General features: G+C 35.8%; 1 protein-coding gene across 1 annotated transcript in view; it reads left to right on the plus strand.

Moving 5' to 3' along the window:
* The window catches only part of SESN3 (sestrin 3), an 83409-nt gene extending 67386 nt beyond the window's left edge, over window positions 1-16023 (plus strand). Inside the window, exons 7-10 of the mRNA XM_036742966.1 lie at window positions 3224-3342; window positions 4072-4262; window positions 5684-5828; window positions 8097-16023. Coding sequence (XP_036598861.1) covers window positions 3224-3342; window positions 4072-4262; window positions 5684-5828; window positions 8097-8183 — 542 coding nt within the window. The 3' untranslated portion in view covers window positions 8184-16023. The remainder of the gene's footprint in view (window positions 1-3223; window positions 3343-4071; window positions 4263-5683; window positions 5829-8096) is intronic.
* Window positions 16024-17346: the final 1323 nt, after the last annotated feature.

The following is a 17346-nucleotide window of genomic DNA, read 5'->3' on the forward strand; positions in this document are numbered from 1 at the left end:
AGAGAATAATAACAGACTTTAAGAGAGAGTACATTGGAATGTTATTCCTATAATCCTAATAGAACAAGCGTTATTAAAGTCATCATGTACTCTATCATCCTCCTCATTATGTCATCCTTCTTTGAAAGTTGTAACAATCAGAGATCATGGTATTAGTGACTTGTGATATTTTTTGATTGTGAAAGCATGGCTTGATTTAAAATTATATATGCATAAGAATTTAGAGTCCCACCAAAACTGTCAAAATGTCAGAATATTTCCCCATTTTGAAGAAGGCATAGTTCATCACCTCGAAGAATAACGTTTGATCAGTCAAAGAGTGAATATCTTTCTGCACTTTATCGGAGGGTAGGAGTGATTGGGAAACAAAATTAGTAAGAGATGTTTATGAAAATATCCAGCAACACACAGTGATATCTAACATGGACCGAAGTTCATAGTTTTGATAGTATACAACTGATGAAGAATCAGACTTTCAAGAAACTAGTCATCTTAAAGTGCCACCATTTAGCATTTAGAGGGAAATTTACTCCAGTTTCTTTGCCAAGAAAACCCCAAATGGTGTCACAAAGAGTTGGACACGACTGAACAACGACAAAACTTATTAAATAATAACTTTTGTCTTTTTGGTATCTTTTTATTGATACCTAAGTAGTGCAGCTAATTCCTCTGTTAGTGTTTAGAGACTAGACTTACATGAGGCACAAAAACCAGGTTCTAAGAAGTTATGTTGGTGTAGTGGGGAAAAAAGTAAAGGATTTGGAGTCGGAGGTTCCAGACTGAAGTCCTGGCTCCATTACACCTGGTTGATCTGAGACAAAGCATTTGACTTCTGTGGGCTTTAGTCTGCATATGTGTAAAATGCAGAAGGCCTTAGTCCATTTCTCAAGTTCCCTCTAGCTCTAGCTTCTATGATGTCATTCCCATCTCTGCTACTTGCTGTGTGTATGACCGTGGACAAATTACTTTTACCTTTCTTGGCCTCAATTTTCTCATCTATAAGTACATTGTGATTTTTGAGGTCCCTTCCAGGTAAAAGTTCTGTAGCTCTTTATATTTTATAGCAAGAATTGTTATTGAGTGCTTAGTTTCAGGTACATGTGCCTGAAATAGCCTTTCTACTAGGCAGGCTTGGGCCTACACAGTCAAACATCCCCCCTTAACCTGAATGGAAAGCAAAGCAAAAACGTGATGTGGAAAGAAGTTACATTTAATAGGACTTCTCTAAAACCTCAAAATCAAAGTACTGATGCATTGTTAAGGAACAATATAGAAATAGCAGGATTGCAGATTTTAGAGGTAGCAAGGACTCTGTGGTCATGTAGTACAAACCTTACCCAAAAGGAAAACTACTGTAACCTACTTAACAAGCTATGTTAAATGAATAGTATTCCTAATATGTAAGTCAATAACTTACTGTCATGAATTTACTTTTCTCATTTCTAAAGAATTAAGTGCTTCATTTTTTCAGTTTCTTTATCTCTTTCCAATGAAGAATATTTTCTTTTTTAGCTTTCTTTTTCTTCACTTAATTTTAGTTTTCAAAATTCACTTTTTATAAGATTTACAAGTTCTAAATTTTTCCCCCTCCCTCCTCTCTCACCTCGCCAAGAGCACGTGCAGTCTGATACAGGCTATACATGTACAAACATACTAAACACATTTCCACATTAGTAATGTTGTGAAAGAAGAATCAGAACAAAAGGCAAAAACCATGAGAAAGAAACAAAAAAAAAGAGAAAATAGTATGCTTCGATCTGCATTCAGACTCCATAGTTATTTCTCTAGATGTGGATAGATTTTCCATCATGAGTCTTTTGGAATTGTCTAAGATCATTGCCTTGCTCAGAGCTAAGGCTGTCAAAGTTGGTTATCACACGGTGTTGCTGTTACTGTTACAAGGTTGCTCTGGTTCTGTCCATTTCACCCAATATCAGTTCCTGTGAGTCTTTCCAGGAAAAATGATATTTTTACTAGGTCTTTTTGGTCCAGACTTATGAAATAAGCGTTAGATTAAAGAGCCATCCTTGGATTCAGGAAACTCCCAAGTTCAAGTCCTGAATTTTACACATACTGATTGTGTGACTCTGGGCAAATCTCTTAATCTCTGTGGCCAACTATAAATTGCAGAACAGATAAGCTACATAGGTAAAAGGAGTTTCCTCACCAGGAATTCACAATAGGCTATAAATCTGTTCAATCAAGAAAAATATTACTTGTACCCAAAGGGACTACTCTTCTCTTCCCACCCCCACCCCCTCACTCACCCCCTCCAAGATTTATTTGGTTAGAGCAATCTACTTTCATTTCCTAGGATATTTAGAAGTGGGGTGGGGAGGAAAGTTATAGTCAGAAACCAATTGATTACAGTGATCTGGAGCACTAAGCAAATGTGACACTAAATTTAAAACTATGTTGGCTCAAAATTACTGTATGTAAGGCTTTTAAAAACAGTCAATTTATAAAAACCATCATGTCCACTGGTATTTAAATAGCTTAATGTTTTAAAAATCATGTGTTAAATTTTATTATATGTCTCTAGCTCTCACTTTGAGGATTTTTGGAGGGTATGGGGGTTCCATATCTCATAAATATGTATATCATATGGGTTTTTTATTAGGGAAAAAAGTTACTAAATGTTCCTGTACATGAACACTTCTGTATCATATGCAGAATACTGTTAGTGAAGCTTTGCTTTCTCTGCTCTAAAGATGATCTTTCATTACTTAAAGTTACAAAGAATGTATAAGTTAGAAGGTCTCAGAGGTCATCTAATGTAAGTTCTGCCTGAAAAATAAGATCTCTTTGAGTAGCTTTCCAGCCTCTTCTTAGAGACTTTACTCAGTCTAACTTTGGCTGTTCTGTGGCCAAGCAGAATAGGTATAAATGAGACCTGTGTGCCTCATAAATGAATATATGTTCCCTTAAAAGATGATTCTCTTCTTTTCCCTATCAGTAAAACCAGTAGGTTTGCCTTTAATCTTTCTCATTTCAACTTTTCAATTGAGTTAGAGTCTTTGACCTAGATACATGGTTATTAAATATTGTTGGTATTTATCAAGGAAGTTGAACCCAGAAACAGTAGATATTTCCTATAAATTTAAACACTGAAGTCAGGAGCTCAATTTCAGAAATGACATTAAAAGGTTCCAGTGTGGAAAATGGAGTTCAAGTCTTGGCTACTTACAGTTCTTTTAATACTCTATGTTATTGTTGTCCTCAGCCTTTGATGACGATATAGTTTCAACATCTGATGTCTCCAGATATATTGAAGACCCTGGTTTTGGGTACAAAGACTTTGCTAGACGAGGAGAAGAGCATTTGCCAACATTCCGAGCTCAGGTATGTGATTTCTTCAGAGCAAATCAGAATACTGTGTTTTTAACTATTTTAATTAATGTTGGAAAATAAATTGAAATATAAGGGAATTAAGTAACTTCAACAAACATTCCAATTCAACAAGAATTTATTAAGTACCAACTATGTGAGAAGCACAACTGGCCATTTAGTATAAAGCTCGTCCCTTATTTGCTTAAATATAGTCTTGGACGTTAGGCTGGTTTCGGGTAACAAAAGGTAGTGTTTGACTCATTCTTTCTTTTGCCAGGAACCTAATGGAAAGTGAACCTTTCTGACCTTTTGCTTACTTATACTGTCATAGATAAAGCATAAGTGAGATAGTGCCAAAATGCAAATTCTTCAAGGTATTTGTGATCATCAAAAGCAAATGATGTTGCTCATGTGTATAAAAGAAAGGCACTTTAAATAACTGAATGTCTCTCTCCTAGGGCAATGGGAGGGAGAGAAAGGAAAAATTCATAACAGTGGTATGAGTGTACTTAGGAAGTTCTGGAGAATACAAGTTGGGACTAGGGCTAACCCAGAGAACTTATTGGATGGTTTTGATTAATCATAAAATATACTAATTGTGAAAGTCAGTTCTTAGAGAGTAAAATTTCAAATTATCTTGCTTATTTGTTTTAAGAAATTGAGTAAATTATTGCTATTTGTGGGGAAACAGAAAAAGATGAGTTGACACAAATTTTTAATCTGAACTGTTAATTCTTTTAGGACTATACCTGGGAAAATCATGGGTTCTCCCTGGTTAACAGGCTTTACTCTGATATTGGTCATCTTCTTGATGAAAAGTTCAGGATGGTCTATAATCTCACCTACAACACTATGGCCACTCATGAGGATGTGGACACGACCATGCTGCGACGAGCTTTATTTAACTATGTTCATTGTATGTTTGGAATCAGGTAGGTGAATTGTGGTAAATGCATTTGAAATTAGTTTTGCAATGACTTAATACTCAGATATAAAGAGTAAATTTCTGTCAAAAATATTGTTTATAGGCTCCTGACAAAAACAACTTAATGCTGAAAATGTAGAGTATGTTTTCTGTTTTAAATAAATGTTTCTACTTTAGTGTGAATGTATGTGTAAAGGAGGTATTTACATATGCTGTAGGGAGAAGATGGATCAACAATTTTTGTTCTGTTGGAAGGGAATGGATGAAATTTGGGAGTATTTCCTGGAAGAATGACTGTATTAGTAACACCCAGTGCTTATTGAACATTGTCAGCTATATCCTATTTGAGAGGTGTAAAGGCAACCACACTATCATACCCAGGATGGCTGCTGGCACAGGTTCTTAGGTCTGCTTTACTAGGAAAGATAGCTGTTTAAAGGGTCAACAGGCTTTTTAAATTACATTCACTATTTCAGGGGAAGGGTCAGCACCCTGAATGTCAGAGAAAATACTGAGAAGAGAAATTAGCATAAAGACCAACAGACAGGGATCTTAACTTCCTGAATCAAAGAAGTATTGTTATATACTTTACATACACCACTGGATCTAAAGAGCCTTTACCTCTGAGCAGTCGGGGAGCTCTGGACATACAGCCACTCAGAGTCTCAACCAGGGAATCACAAAATCCTTCTCATAAGCAAGCCCTCAAAGCAAAACCTCATCTCAGAGTATATATACACTTCTCAGAGCCAGAGGGCATCACAGCTCTCAGTGACTCAGTGCCTAATCATCTTAGTACCAAAAGGTGTGGAAGCCTTCCTACAAGCAAGCTTCCCCTAAGCAAGCTTCCTGGGCTCCACATGAGGCCTATTGATGGATGGGGAAGATCTTATAACCTATTAACCTTACAGGAGGCTATGGAAGAGGTAGAAGAAATATTCCCCTACCCTCAGAGCTCATAACTTATAGACTCTATCCATAGGGGCAAATTAATCCAGTACCAAATGCTAAAGGGACTTTAGAGCAATGAACTGATGAGTGTTGAACGCTATTGATCAGGAAAGCTCCTGGACAATATGATTTCCAAGCTGGACTTTGAAGCAGTTTATGGAGAAATGTAGTTCATTCCATTCAGGAACAGATAGATATATGTTGGCACCCCATAAATCATGCTGTAGCTTTTCTTAACTTTTCTAAAAATTTTTGAGAATGGAACTAGAATTCAAATGATTGGGGTCTCCTTTCTATAATAATCCTAGATTTCTAAACTAAATTCTAAATTCTAGAAGATTTCTAACTAAAAAATCAAAAGTACTTGTCAGATTAAAATGTAGAAATCAGAAAAAGGAGAATTGTAATAATGTTATCTCTGGAAAGAATCTTGGAGATGAGCTAATCCATTTTATAATCCATTTCATAAATGTTTAGGTATGATGATTATGATTATGGAGAAGTTAATCAGTTACTTGAACGAAGCCTGAAGGTTTACATTAAGACAGTGACTTGCTATCCTGAGAGGACCACCAAGCGCATGTATGATAGTTATTGGCGTCAGTTCAAACACTCAGAAAAGGTAAGCCTTTTGTAAGAAAGCCTACTATCTTAAGATTCCAGGTCTAGAGTTAGAAGCAACCTCAAAGAACATCAGGTTCTACCTGTTTTACAGATGAGAAAACTGAGGTTCAGCAAGATTAAGTGACTGATATATCTGGGTACCATACAAGATTTGAAAAAAATCAAAAGATGACATGTGAAGATGGTTGTAGGAGGTAGCCATTTAAGTAAAGGAAAAGGATTTAATTATCTTTTTAAGAAAAGACAAAACTCTACACACTTTGAGAGCAAAGCTTTGTAAGCTTATTTATTGACCACTAAATTCCAATTGCATCTGATTAATTATTTAGCTTCTTGGTCATATTTTCTGCCATGTGTGGATGCACAAAAGGTAGAATAACAGTTGCTTTTGCAAGTTTTCCCTGAAGTGCAGTCTTCAAAATACACACTTAAAGAAACCAACATTTCTAACCAAAAATTAAATCTAGTGAGATATTTTGTTTAGTGAGTGGTCAATAACCTTCTACTCCAGCATCTCCCACTTTAGGTGTTCCATTAACTCTCTAGCCACTAGACAATATCAGTGGATCTGAGGAAAACCAGTTTTGAATATACGGTTACTTTTGGCTAAGTTCGTACAACATAGACAAAATGCACTTAATGAAAAAAATATGGTCCTGAAAGAAGTTGTTTGTAAAAGAAATCAAATTTTGTCATTGATTTCCGTTATACATTAGTGAGAGATCAATTGGCCATAAATAGAACAAATTAACTGATACCAAAATATCAGTAATATTATCCAGGAACAGTTAATCAATTGTCACTGAACATTTATATTGTGTTTATTATGCGCCAAATTCTGTTCTAAGTACTTTGGCTACAGAGAAAAAGTTCCTGCCCTCAAAGAGCTTATATTATAATAAACAGAAACATGTAAGTAGCTAGATAATATACAAGAAATATACAGAATAATTGGAAAGCAATCTGTAGGGGAAAGCTAGGGAGACCAGAAAAGGTCTTCTCGAGAAAGTGAGATTTGAGCTGAGGCTTGAAGGAAGCCAGAAAAATTAAGAAGCAGCACCACATATGAGCATTTCTCTGTGATGATGCTTGGTGTACTGGTAGCTGGTCTAGCATTTGCTACTTTATCCCTTTGTGTAGGAGACCGTTCTCTGGGCTAAATGTGTTTTTAAATAAGAGCATCACCTCTTAATTAGAGAAACATCCTACAAGCCAAGAAAGAGAAATGATTTCAATACAGTTACAAATCATTCATTTTAGTGATTAAGAAGACTAGTCAGAATAAATAAGAAGTATAATATTAAAATATTTTCAAAGAACTCTAGTAATTTATTTTAGTTACTTGAAACCTTGTGTTTGCTTAGCACTTTTAAGACAGATTTCAAAATAACTTTCATGTTAATTTATGACATATATAAAAAGCTTACGCACTTATTGAAACCCTCTTTAAGAATTCTTGCATGTACCATGACTAGAGGGAGCTGTGCATCTTTAAAGAAAGTCCAAGATAAATACCTGTCTTGGCTTTTCAGACAAAGAAGGAGTGGTGTGTGGCAAGAAATCTGGCATTTCTAAGAACAGACGGAAGTGTGCAGTCTGAAAAAAAAGGAAAAGCCTGTTCCTGCATCTCAGTACGATAGCAAAATAGGAAATTATATGGTTTAGTGGGAAAGCAAATTGTGGAGAAATGTACTTAAATTAATTATGTAATATTAGAAGTATCACTTTGTGTATGTAAGTCTTATGGCCGATTTGCAGGTAGACAAAGCTATCTGTAACCAGTAGCTGTTACTTAAATTGGCCCAACCCAAATTCTGAAATGTTTGGGGGCTGATAACCAGTAACATAAAGAAAGTTCTATTCAAGTGAAAATAAATTCTGTTCTTTCTCTGACTAATAAGAACCAAATAATTAAAGCCTTAGTAACTCAGATGCCTTTAATTGAGTTGTATTATTTAGTTTGTTGTTCTTAACTGAAGTTGGTTGTAGATTGATGTTCCTATAAGTAATAACCTCTTCTGGAATCCAACAATCATTCATTTGAGTTTTTTGAATCAACCTTTTATGTTTCACTATATTTAGACAAGGCTGATGTGACTTTTCTACAGACGTACTGGTTTCACTGAAGACTGGAAAATATACAGATACTTGTGTTTATATATTTAGGAAACCTCTTTCTATTAATAATCAGACATCAGATTTATGGGAAATGAATACAGAATTGTTTGCCATACTACTAACAGAAAAAATGTTCTTTCCCCTTCAGGTTCATGTAAATCTGCTCTTAATGGAAGCCCGCATGCAAGCCGAACTTCTGTATGCTCTTCGCGCTATAACTCGTCACTTGACCTGAGTCATCATTGCAGAGAAGCGCCACGTCACAGATGTGTGAAAGACCTTTTCACAGAAGATACGCACCAGAAGCTGCTTGTGATGTAGCATCAAAAAATGATTCAATTCTCTAGTGTCCAAGTTTAGCCGTGTTTTTTGTTTTGCGGCTGTCATGTGCAATGATGTGTTTTATTTTTCTTGATGCTTAACATTACTAATGATAGCAAACATAACACTGAGGAGCACTACTTTACATCATTTCTAGTTGAATTTTTTTTTGATAATGGTTACAAATCATGAACCTGCTTTGTTAAAGCTTAACTTCAGTGCTTTGAGGTGTGTGTGTGTGTTGTGTTTTTGTTTGTTTTCTTCAAGTATAGGAGAAGCGCTTATGTTCTGTTGAAGCCATCATTGTTCAGGTTATTGGAATGAATCCAGCTAGGAATGTCCCCATCTGGCCATTCTCAGATCCTAATGCTGTGTCCTAAGGCTGGCAGAGGAAAAGCATGCGCTGGGGAGCCGAGCTGCTGCTCGCTGGGTGCTTCTTTGTCTCCAGGAGATTATTTGTCAGGCACTGGTTTTTCTACAGCTATTGGTGATATCGTGAAATGTGATGCAACCATTGTCCACAGTTTAATGTGAAATTAATCATGATGAATTCTCTAGCATGCTACTGAAATGCCAAATTCAGCCATTTTCCTTTCCTTTGTGCAACAGAAGTTTTAGTTCTCCATTTCAGATGTACATATTAAAGTGGAATTATGCACAATCCTTTCTATCACTGACAGTGACCCTCAGTCTTCTGAAGGCAAGAGTGCTTGCTTACAGTGCTGCTTACCGTGCACTTAGTGGGCACCTGGACACTTTCATACACACAAGACTGACCAAAAAGTTTTTCTTTGCACATTTTTCCTTTCTCATACTGCTTTTCTCTATTGTGAAAAGCAAAGGAAGGCTAATATATTTTTCCTGTTAGGTCTTTAGGAGTTATTTCCCATAATTTTCATTCATTTAATAAGTTGAACAGTTTATTCAAAGGTAAAAATTGTGTTTCTATGCATTAATGTGAGTGAACAAAAAAAGAGTGCAATATGTTTTTTTCTAATTAAAACCACCAACTTTCCCCCTATTATGTCACTGCAAAAGTGTCCTTCTAAGTATAGCCATAAAGAAATTCTGAGTCAAATTTCTTTATTGCACAAGGCTTAACTTTTCTGTTTTACCTTACTGGAGTTGAACAATCTGCTCTTTAAATGCCAAAGCATCCCCTTCCCCAGAAAAAGCTCTTTAGACAACGGAGAATATCCAAGTGGGGGGAAGTTAGCTGCCAAAAAAGTCATCTTTTAGCATTTGGGTTTTTTTCTTTGCTTGACTAGACTATCTTCAGAGAGCACAAAATTTCTGTGTTTATAGCTTTACTTTGTGTTGTGTTGATGAACCAGTGAAGTGCCTAAAGAGATGCTTACACCTATCCAGTAGGACACAACCACACTGCTTAAGTGTTTTTAGGTTAAAGGTGACTTGATTTTTTTTTACACATACAAGCGTTCTAAAAGAATTTTCAGTTTTTCATGGAAAGTATACGAAAACCCAGATTAGACATGGAGATTTCATTTGAGACTTTCATTTTGGTCATCTTTAAGTAGGACTAATTTTTTTTTCCATGCAGTACTCATGGATCCGTAAGTTACTAAAACCCATATTCCCCCTTTCATTTCATCATCCCTTTGCTGTGACAAGACATTAGACTGTTTTGTTTTGTTTTTTAGTTCCAGATAAGAAAATGAAAAAAATGATTGTAAATGTAATGGAAGATCTGCATTAGGGGATTGCAGACTTTTGCTTGAAATCCTCCTTGTGAGGAAAAATCATAAATTTTTATGAAGACAGGGTGGTTTATTTAAAGAGATTATTCAAAGAACTGCATACCAGAATCTCTTCTGTGTTTTTTTTTATTACATAGGCTATATTTTGACTTTATTCATTATCACATATATAAATATATACACACACATACACAATTAACAACTAAGTTATTCAGGAGAATGGCAAGAGGCAGACGACGACCACATAAATGTCAGTTTGACTTAGCGATGTAGATGCTTCAAGTCGAGGATACCTAATACTCTTGATATTTTTTTAACTGAAGTTCCTTCAGTTGGTAGCCCCACTTTTGTTGCAGATAAACTGTACTGTAGTATAAAAAATTTTACTTCAAAGACGTGAAGGGAGGAGTTCTCACAGATCATCAGAGGAGTTTTTAGAAAACAAGGTGTGAAACAAGGTTTAGGTAACTAATATAACCACCTGATGATAGTTTTCTTTCCTGAAACTGAAGTATCTGGAGTTTGGAATATGGAAATATTAGTGCCTTTACTCGATCTCTTATCTGGCAGAGTTTCCTTTGAGCTCAGCATTCATCTTGTCAGTAATGGGGAAGGTAGATGTGGAATTATTAATAGAAAATAAAATTATGTCATTGTGAACCTCAAAGTGAATCAGCCTAGAGAAATTGATTTCTGAAGGTGCCAAGGCACTTTCTATAATGCAACATGCACAGCATTCTAAGTGGTGAATGCCATATTACATATTACGAGTTTGCTGTTACCTTTCTGCATATATTGCAAACTCGAAATTCTGATGCGGTTTTCCAGGGTGGTATTTTTTCAGAGTATTGAATTTACTATGTAATGATTTATAGTATAGCTTTTATACTCAAATGTAATATTTTTAAAATACACATTTGTTCAGAATAGATGTAAAGTTATGATTATACCATATGCTTACCTACACCTTGGGCTCACATTGTGCCAAACTTAAACGTGCAAATGTAAGTTTTAAAAAAATATTCGTGTGAATGTGAATCCTTGAACTTTGTTATTTATGTTCTGAAAATTCATTTTAACAGCCCTTGAAGCAAATGTTCAGCTATCCCAGTTTGCCCCATTAAAATCTTAAGTCAAGACCCTCAGCTGATAAGCAGAGTGCTTAGATGAAGGAACTAGGCAGATACAAGAGAATCTTCCAATCAGATAAACCTTGAATTATAAAATAATTAGAAGGGAGGAATGATGCCTTTGAGAGAGAACTACTTGTTAACTGCACCTCTTTGAATTAAGTTCATAGCCAGCACCCCCAAAAGGATCGCAGTCACATCTTGTGATACATTATGAGGCTCACAGACAATTAAGGTGGAATCTTGGGGGAAAACCATTTGCCTTTCATTGTATCTTTAGAATGCCAAAGCGTAATTGAACAACATAAGGTTGTAGCTTAGGCTTAGTTATATCCCCTTGTTTAATTTTTAAAAATTGTTTCCTATGAGAGTGAGCATTTGAAATGTATTAAAAAGCCAGATAGCATTGTCTCACAGCCACCTTTTTCTTTCACACCATAAGTGATTTTTCTCTGACAAAATCTTCTCTTTATCTGCCTCAGTAAAATAAAAGGATTAATGAACATAATTGAAAACAATGTAGTAGGTCACCATTCTGAGGCAGTCTTATGCATATAAAATAGTAAGTTTTTATTAAAGCTTTAAGGACACATCAGTAGGAAAAAAGATTAAATTTCAGTGCGTGTTATAGAAGTGATTTTGCACTCTGGTGGTAAAATGAGCTTATTTTGTTTTTAAAAAATGTAAATCATTATTTCTCTGGAAAAGCGAGACCTTAAACTCCTCTCTGTCAAATAGGACTTTTTAATTTCTTATGCAAATGATATGGTCTTGCAAGAGTAAAAAGTATGCAACAGGAAAATAGTGTAAATTATATAAATAGAGTACTTTTATAGATATAGTTTAAGCCACAGAAACTACTCAAAAAAAGAAACACATGGTTCCTCTATTCAGATTAAGTTTTAAATTGTGTAATTTCTATGGTCAGAATCTTCTCTATTCTCTTTCCCCTGTGAAATCTGGGATTCAAATTTAGCAGTCCCTCCCCTAAAAAGTACTGTAAAGTGAATGTATTCATCTCAGTCAACAGAATGCGAGTGACTGTTAAATGTGGAGCTCGTTTTAGTATTCATTTGGCTTACTTAGCAGAGTGTGCTCAGTTGAAACTAAGACAGAGAATGAAACAGGTTATGGACATGGAAGCACTGTAGTAGAACCATGTGAGAAAAGAATTCTATCCAGAATCGCCTGGACTTGGAAATGTTTCAGGGAACATTTGGAATATAATTCTTAGTGTATGTCTGTTCTCAATAGAGTGCATGCAAGACAGAAGTAAAATTTTCAGTGTGGGAACTCCTACATGCATATAATCTTCAACTTTCCTGCCTGCTTTATCTTCCTCCAAGTGCCTCAGCCTTTCACCTGCTTCCCCCAGCCTATCTAGTCCCCAGACCATCACCAGCCATCTGCTTAGAGCCATCAGCTCCTTCTTGTCTTCATCCTTCCAGAAAATGACTTTGTTCCATTAAGCTTCTTAAATCCCTTCGCCACCCAGATATCTTCTGTCTTCAGATTTGTCCCACCACCCAGACTTTGTCCCAGATGCCATTTTTTGTCTTAGAAAGCACCAGACTAAACTTTCTGGACACTTCAGTAATGTATCCTGACCCTACAGATCCCAACCTGCCAATATTTCTCTTCTCCTCTACCTCATCTCTGAAGAGAGTATTAAATCATGAGTGTCCAGCATTTTTGTGGATTTACTTTTTAAAGAGGTAACCAGTTATTCAGGAGTACAAAATTTCAGGTTGTATATTTTTTAAAAAAGATTTTTATCTTCTACTGAAGTGGGAATCTTATTCATATATAACACAGAACTTGAAATATTTCAACAGTGCAGAATTTTGAAGGGATTTGAAGTCACCATCCTTCCTGGGGTCAACAGTAGGGCAAAAACACTGACATTTATACAAGTCATTAGAATAGGAAGTTAAATTTTCCCCCCATTCATCCAATTTACTATTATCTTTTGGAGGTTCAAGAAATCCCCATCTTAAAAAAGTATATTGTTCCAAAAATTCATTTATTAACTTGGTTGTGTGGAATGGAAAACACTTCTCATAGAATTATGGTGCTTAAGATCTCAGGCTATTTCACGAAAGATTGCTTGACCCACGATGTAAAATATACACATGAAATCAGATGCATATTGTATTAAATAGACTTGTTTGAGCTATCCTGGGAATTCATATTCTCTCTCTCTCCTCTCCTATCTTCTCTCTCCTCTCCTTCCTCTTAGAAAAAAAATTATACCATTTTTCTATGTGAAAATGTGTTGTATAGCTGGAATGTAGTGCTCTTTGAAATGTTTCTTCTCCAGCGAGGGCTTCAAGTGTCTTCAGGAAGTGTCATCAACAAAGATTCTTGCATTTAGGGCTTCTGAAAAGAGTCTTGCTGCAGTATAGACTAGCCATTTGTGTGTGAAATTCCTAGATGAGGTAGTCTGGGGAGTGCATGGATATTCAATAAGCAAGCATTTATTTATTAAATGCCAGATGTTATGCTAGGCAGTAGGGGATACAAAGAGAGAAACAAAACAGTCCCTGCCCTCAACGAACTTAGAGTTTTTCTTACATGACTATGTCTCACTTGCAGATGAACAACAACCAACTTTTTGTAGTATAGATAAAACATGATCCAGGGGTAATCTATGGATGTTATTCATTCTCAGTAAGGAAGAACTCACTTTGACAAAAGTCAGATAAGTCAATCAGAAAACATTTATTAAGCGCCTACTGTGTGCCCAGCACTGCACTAAGTGCAGACTTCAAGAGGCCAGGAACAAATTGCTGGCCTATTTAGGGAGAAAGATTTAACAGTGACTAAGGAGCTTATTTTTATTAAAGCAAGTCATAAGATTTTAAACCTATTATGGATGTCCCACCAAAAAGTACAGATTGAAGAAAACAAAAGAACCCATATTGTTGGGATTTTGATTCCTTTTCAGTGCCTGTGGAAATCCTGGAAATAGGACAGATTATAAAATGGCCTTTAGAACAAATAACTATTTTACAGCTCATAGGACACTGAGCATTTGAAAAACCTGATGATGATGGTTTTAGTACTGAAATTTTACTCAAATGTTGGAGTTTCTTGTACTTGTCAACTTGATTTCTTCAAGGTGAATGCACAGCAGAGCATATATAAGCACTACTTTTATGGAGAAAGATCTATTTTCTATATTCCTAACAGGAAGTATTACTTGTGAAGCCTGACGGGCTTTCCTGCACGTTAGGAAGCTTGCTATTGAAGCTAGCTAGAGATCCTTTCCTGAATAAGGCTTCTTCATAAACTTAGAATTGCATGTCAGATTAATTAGGCTATGTTCTCCATTTGGTTAAGATGCCACAGTCAGGGAGAAGTAGGAGGTAGGGTGGAGAAGGAATGACAGTTGGACAGCTAAGTGAACAATTTTCTTTTGTAATGTTGAGAAACAACTTCTTTGCTGAATTTCACTGGTTCTGTCAATTGTGTAAGTTAAGTGTTTAGTGATGTTCTCAAATGAAAATAGGCTGGACTTTTGTTCAGGACAAAATCATTTTGTTTTGTGGTCACAAGAGAAAAATGTGATTTTCCCTCCTACCCCGCTCTGCTTTCTGTTGTTTCACATTTCCTTATTCCCTATGCTACCCAAAATAGGACAGTTACAGAAAGCAAACTACATGGTGGTTAGGAATTTTCCTTATGCTAATAGGACAGGCAATCCACACACAGTCTATACAAGGCAAAGAAACGAGTCTTGTAAACCTGGGCTGCTGCCTCAATACTTGGATTAACCTCTTAAAAACCTGATAATACTTTTCCTGATCATGGTAGAACTGGATGTATCCTGTAGCTTGTGATAGCATTTGAACTTGAAATTCCTCTTGTTACTGATTTTGCTGGACCAGCTACAATAATGAATGTATATATTAAGACTTTGTAGCTGATATGCAAATCAAAATCAGATTGCCAACTTCTTGACTTTTGGTATTAGACATGGTTTTATCCAGAAGTTGTGAGCAATAGATGTAGCATGCTGTGAACGTCTATTATCTTATATTCTTTAATTCATCAGTATTAATACAAATTATCTTTTGTGTTCCTTGGTACTTTTTATCCAATGTAATCAGAAGCTGTGATGTTTTTGCCTTTGTAGTCCTGTGCTTTGTTACTGTAATGTTTAAATTTCTTTTTATGAAGCACGTGACTTTGGGCTAATGTGAGGCAGATGGTGTGATCCTTAAGACTGCCATAGTGTACTACATAAGGTTTCAAATTAGAATAAGCTTTTAACAAATAGACCATTGATGCAATTTAGGATTCACACATTCGGTGTCAAACATCAGTCTTATATTTATAGTTTTAATTCCAAAAGTAGCAAACTTGATAAACGGCCACTTTCAAGTTGCCCTTGCTAAAAACAAGCCCCGCTATCCGTATATAAAGTCTAATGTAGTAGTTAATGATATGCCTTTACAAAACCTGTGCCCACTACATGAGTCAGCGGTTAAGACATTTTCTTAGGGGAACCATGAGAGCTTTTTGCATTACTAGTTGTTTTTTTTTCTTATGTTGCTGTTTTTGTAACTGACTATAAACTGACATGAACAGATCAGTTGGAGTATAATATTCTAGTGCTTTTAGTCTGAATTTCTTTGGGGGAGAATGGTAATATTATTTGACCAGATGCAGAAGGAACTGTTAGTGAGAGTCGAGACAAACAACATTTTAAATAAAGGAATTGTGTATTAACATGTTAACAACAATTCATAAATCTGCACTTTTTATGACATTTTGAAATTCTATTTATAGGTACGGAACAATGGGGTTTGTTAAACTGTATCACATTTATACTTGCTGAAATTTCTTTCATTGTTATTAGTAGGAATTTTATTGGTTCAATAAAATTGGCAAAACCAACCTCTGATATCTTCCTTTTATTTGCTTAATGAACATTTGTAGGTAAGATTGGTTGCCTTGGTTCCATCTTGCATGATTATTTGTGCCCCAAAAGATCTCATCAAATGTCCTGGAAGTATTTTCTTCCTCTCTTCTTCCTGGCTCATCAATATAATGGAGACTTTTAAAATACTTTGCGATGTTTTCATTAATCCATCGTGTACAAAATACATAAAATTTGTTGCATAAATTTAAATGAACAGTCAATGTTGAAGCATTCCCTTTCAGCCTGCCAATGAGTCCTTTGATGGTCCAAGCAGTGGTGGGACCAAACCTGTAATTTCATTGATACGGAGGACTCCAGGTGAGGAAACTCCTTCTACCAAAGCAAGTCGATCCCTGCTCTGCAATTTACAGGCTTAGAGAAGTGTCTGGGACACTGAAAGGTTAGATGATTTGCCCAGGGTCACTCATCCAGAATGTGGCTGTGAAAAGGCAGGACCCAAACTAGGTGACTTTTGAGCCTACCCTTCCATCAACTGGACACTGTTCAAATAAAACCACAGTCAGCACCACACAAAACCTGCTCATTTCTACTATAAACAAAAGATCTTGGAACAATATTCCGAAAGGCAAAAGAATAACTTGACTTGCGAGGTTGAGTTTAATCCTACAGGTGGAAAAATAATTATAAAAGAACAGGATTATGAGGCATTCCTAATGAAAAGACTAGAGCTGAACAGGAACTTTGAAATAAAAACACAAGTCAAGAGAAATAGGTAAATTTGAGCATTTGGAAGGATCTATATCAGGGCTGTCCAATCTTAGGTTTTTATTGAAACTATAGACAATATGTTTTGTTTTGCCATTTTAGTGAGAGCTCTGCAGTAGCTCAGCTTTGTTTACTAAAGCATTTATGTAAATTTCTATGCTTGTAGGTGGGCCACATAAATCACACTGCGGCCACATTTTGGACAGCCCTGATCTATATGATGATGTAGTGCTAACATTCTAATAGAGGAAGAAGAAACAAGTACCCCTCCCCCAAAATCTTAATATCCTCATAAGGTGTTGAGGAAGTTAAGAAAAATAAGAGTACCTATGGATGGATAGGTTCTATTCTTGTGGTTTAAAGATGACAGAGAAGAAAAAGGAATGTTCTAGAGTAGAAATGAGGAAGAAAGGGTGAACCTTTCTATTTCTCATAATTGGGGTACATGAGAAGAAGAGTACACATAAAGTAAGGGATGGAGTAGGTATCAGATGAATCTCTTGTTGGGAACAAAGGAAGGTTAAACAATTTGGCACAGAAATACATCAAATTCAACAGGCAAATTAGCATATTTAG

This window comes from Trichosurus vulpecula, chromosome 2 (genome assembly GCF_011100635.1).
Source record: "Trichosurus vulpecula isolate mTriVul1 chromosome 2, mTriVul1.pri, whole genome shotgun sequence".
NCBI classification, from domain to species: domain Eukaryota; kingdom Metazoa; phylum Chordata; class Mammalia; order Diprotodontia; family Phalangeridae; genus Trichosurus; species Trichosurus vulpecula.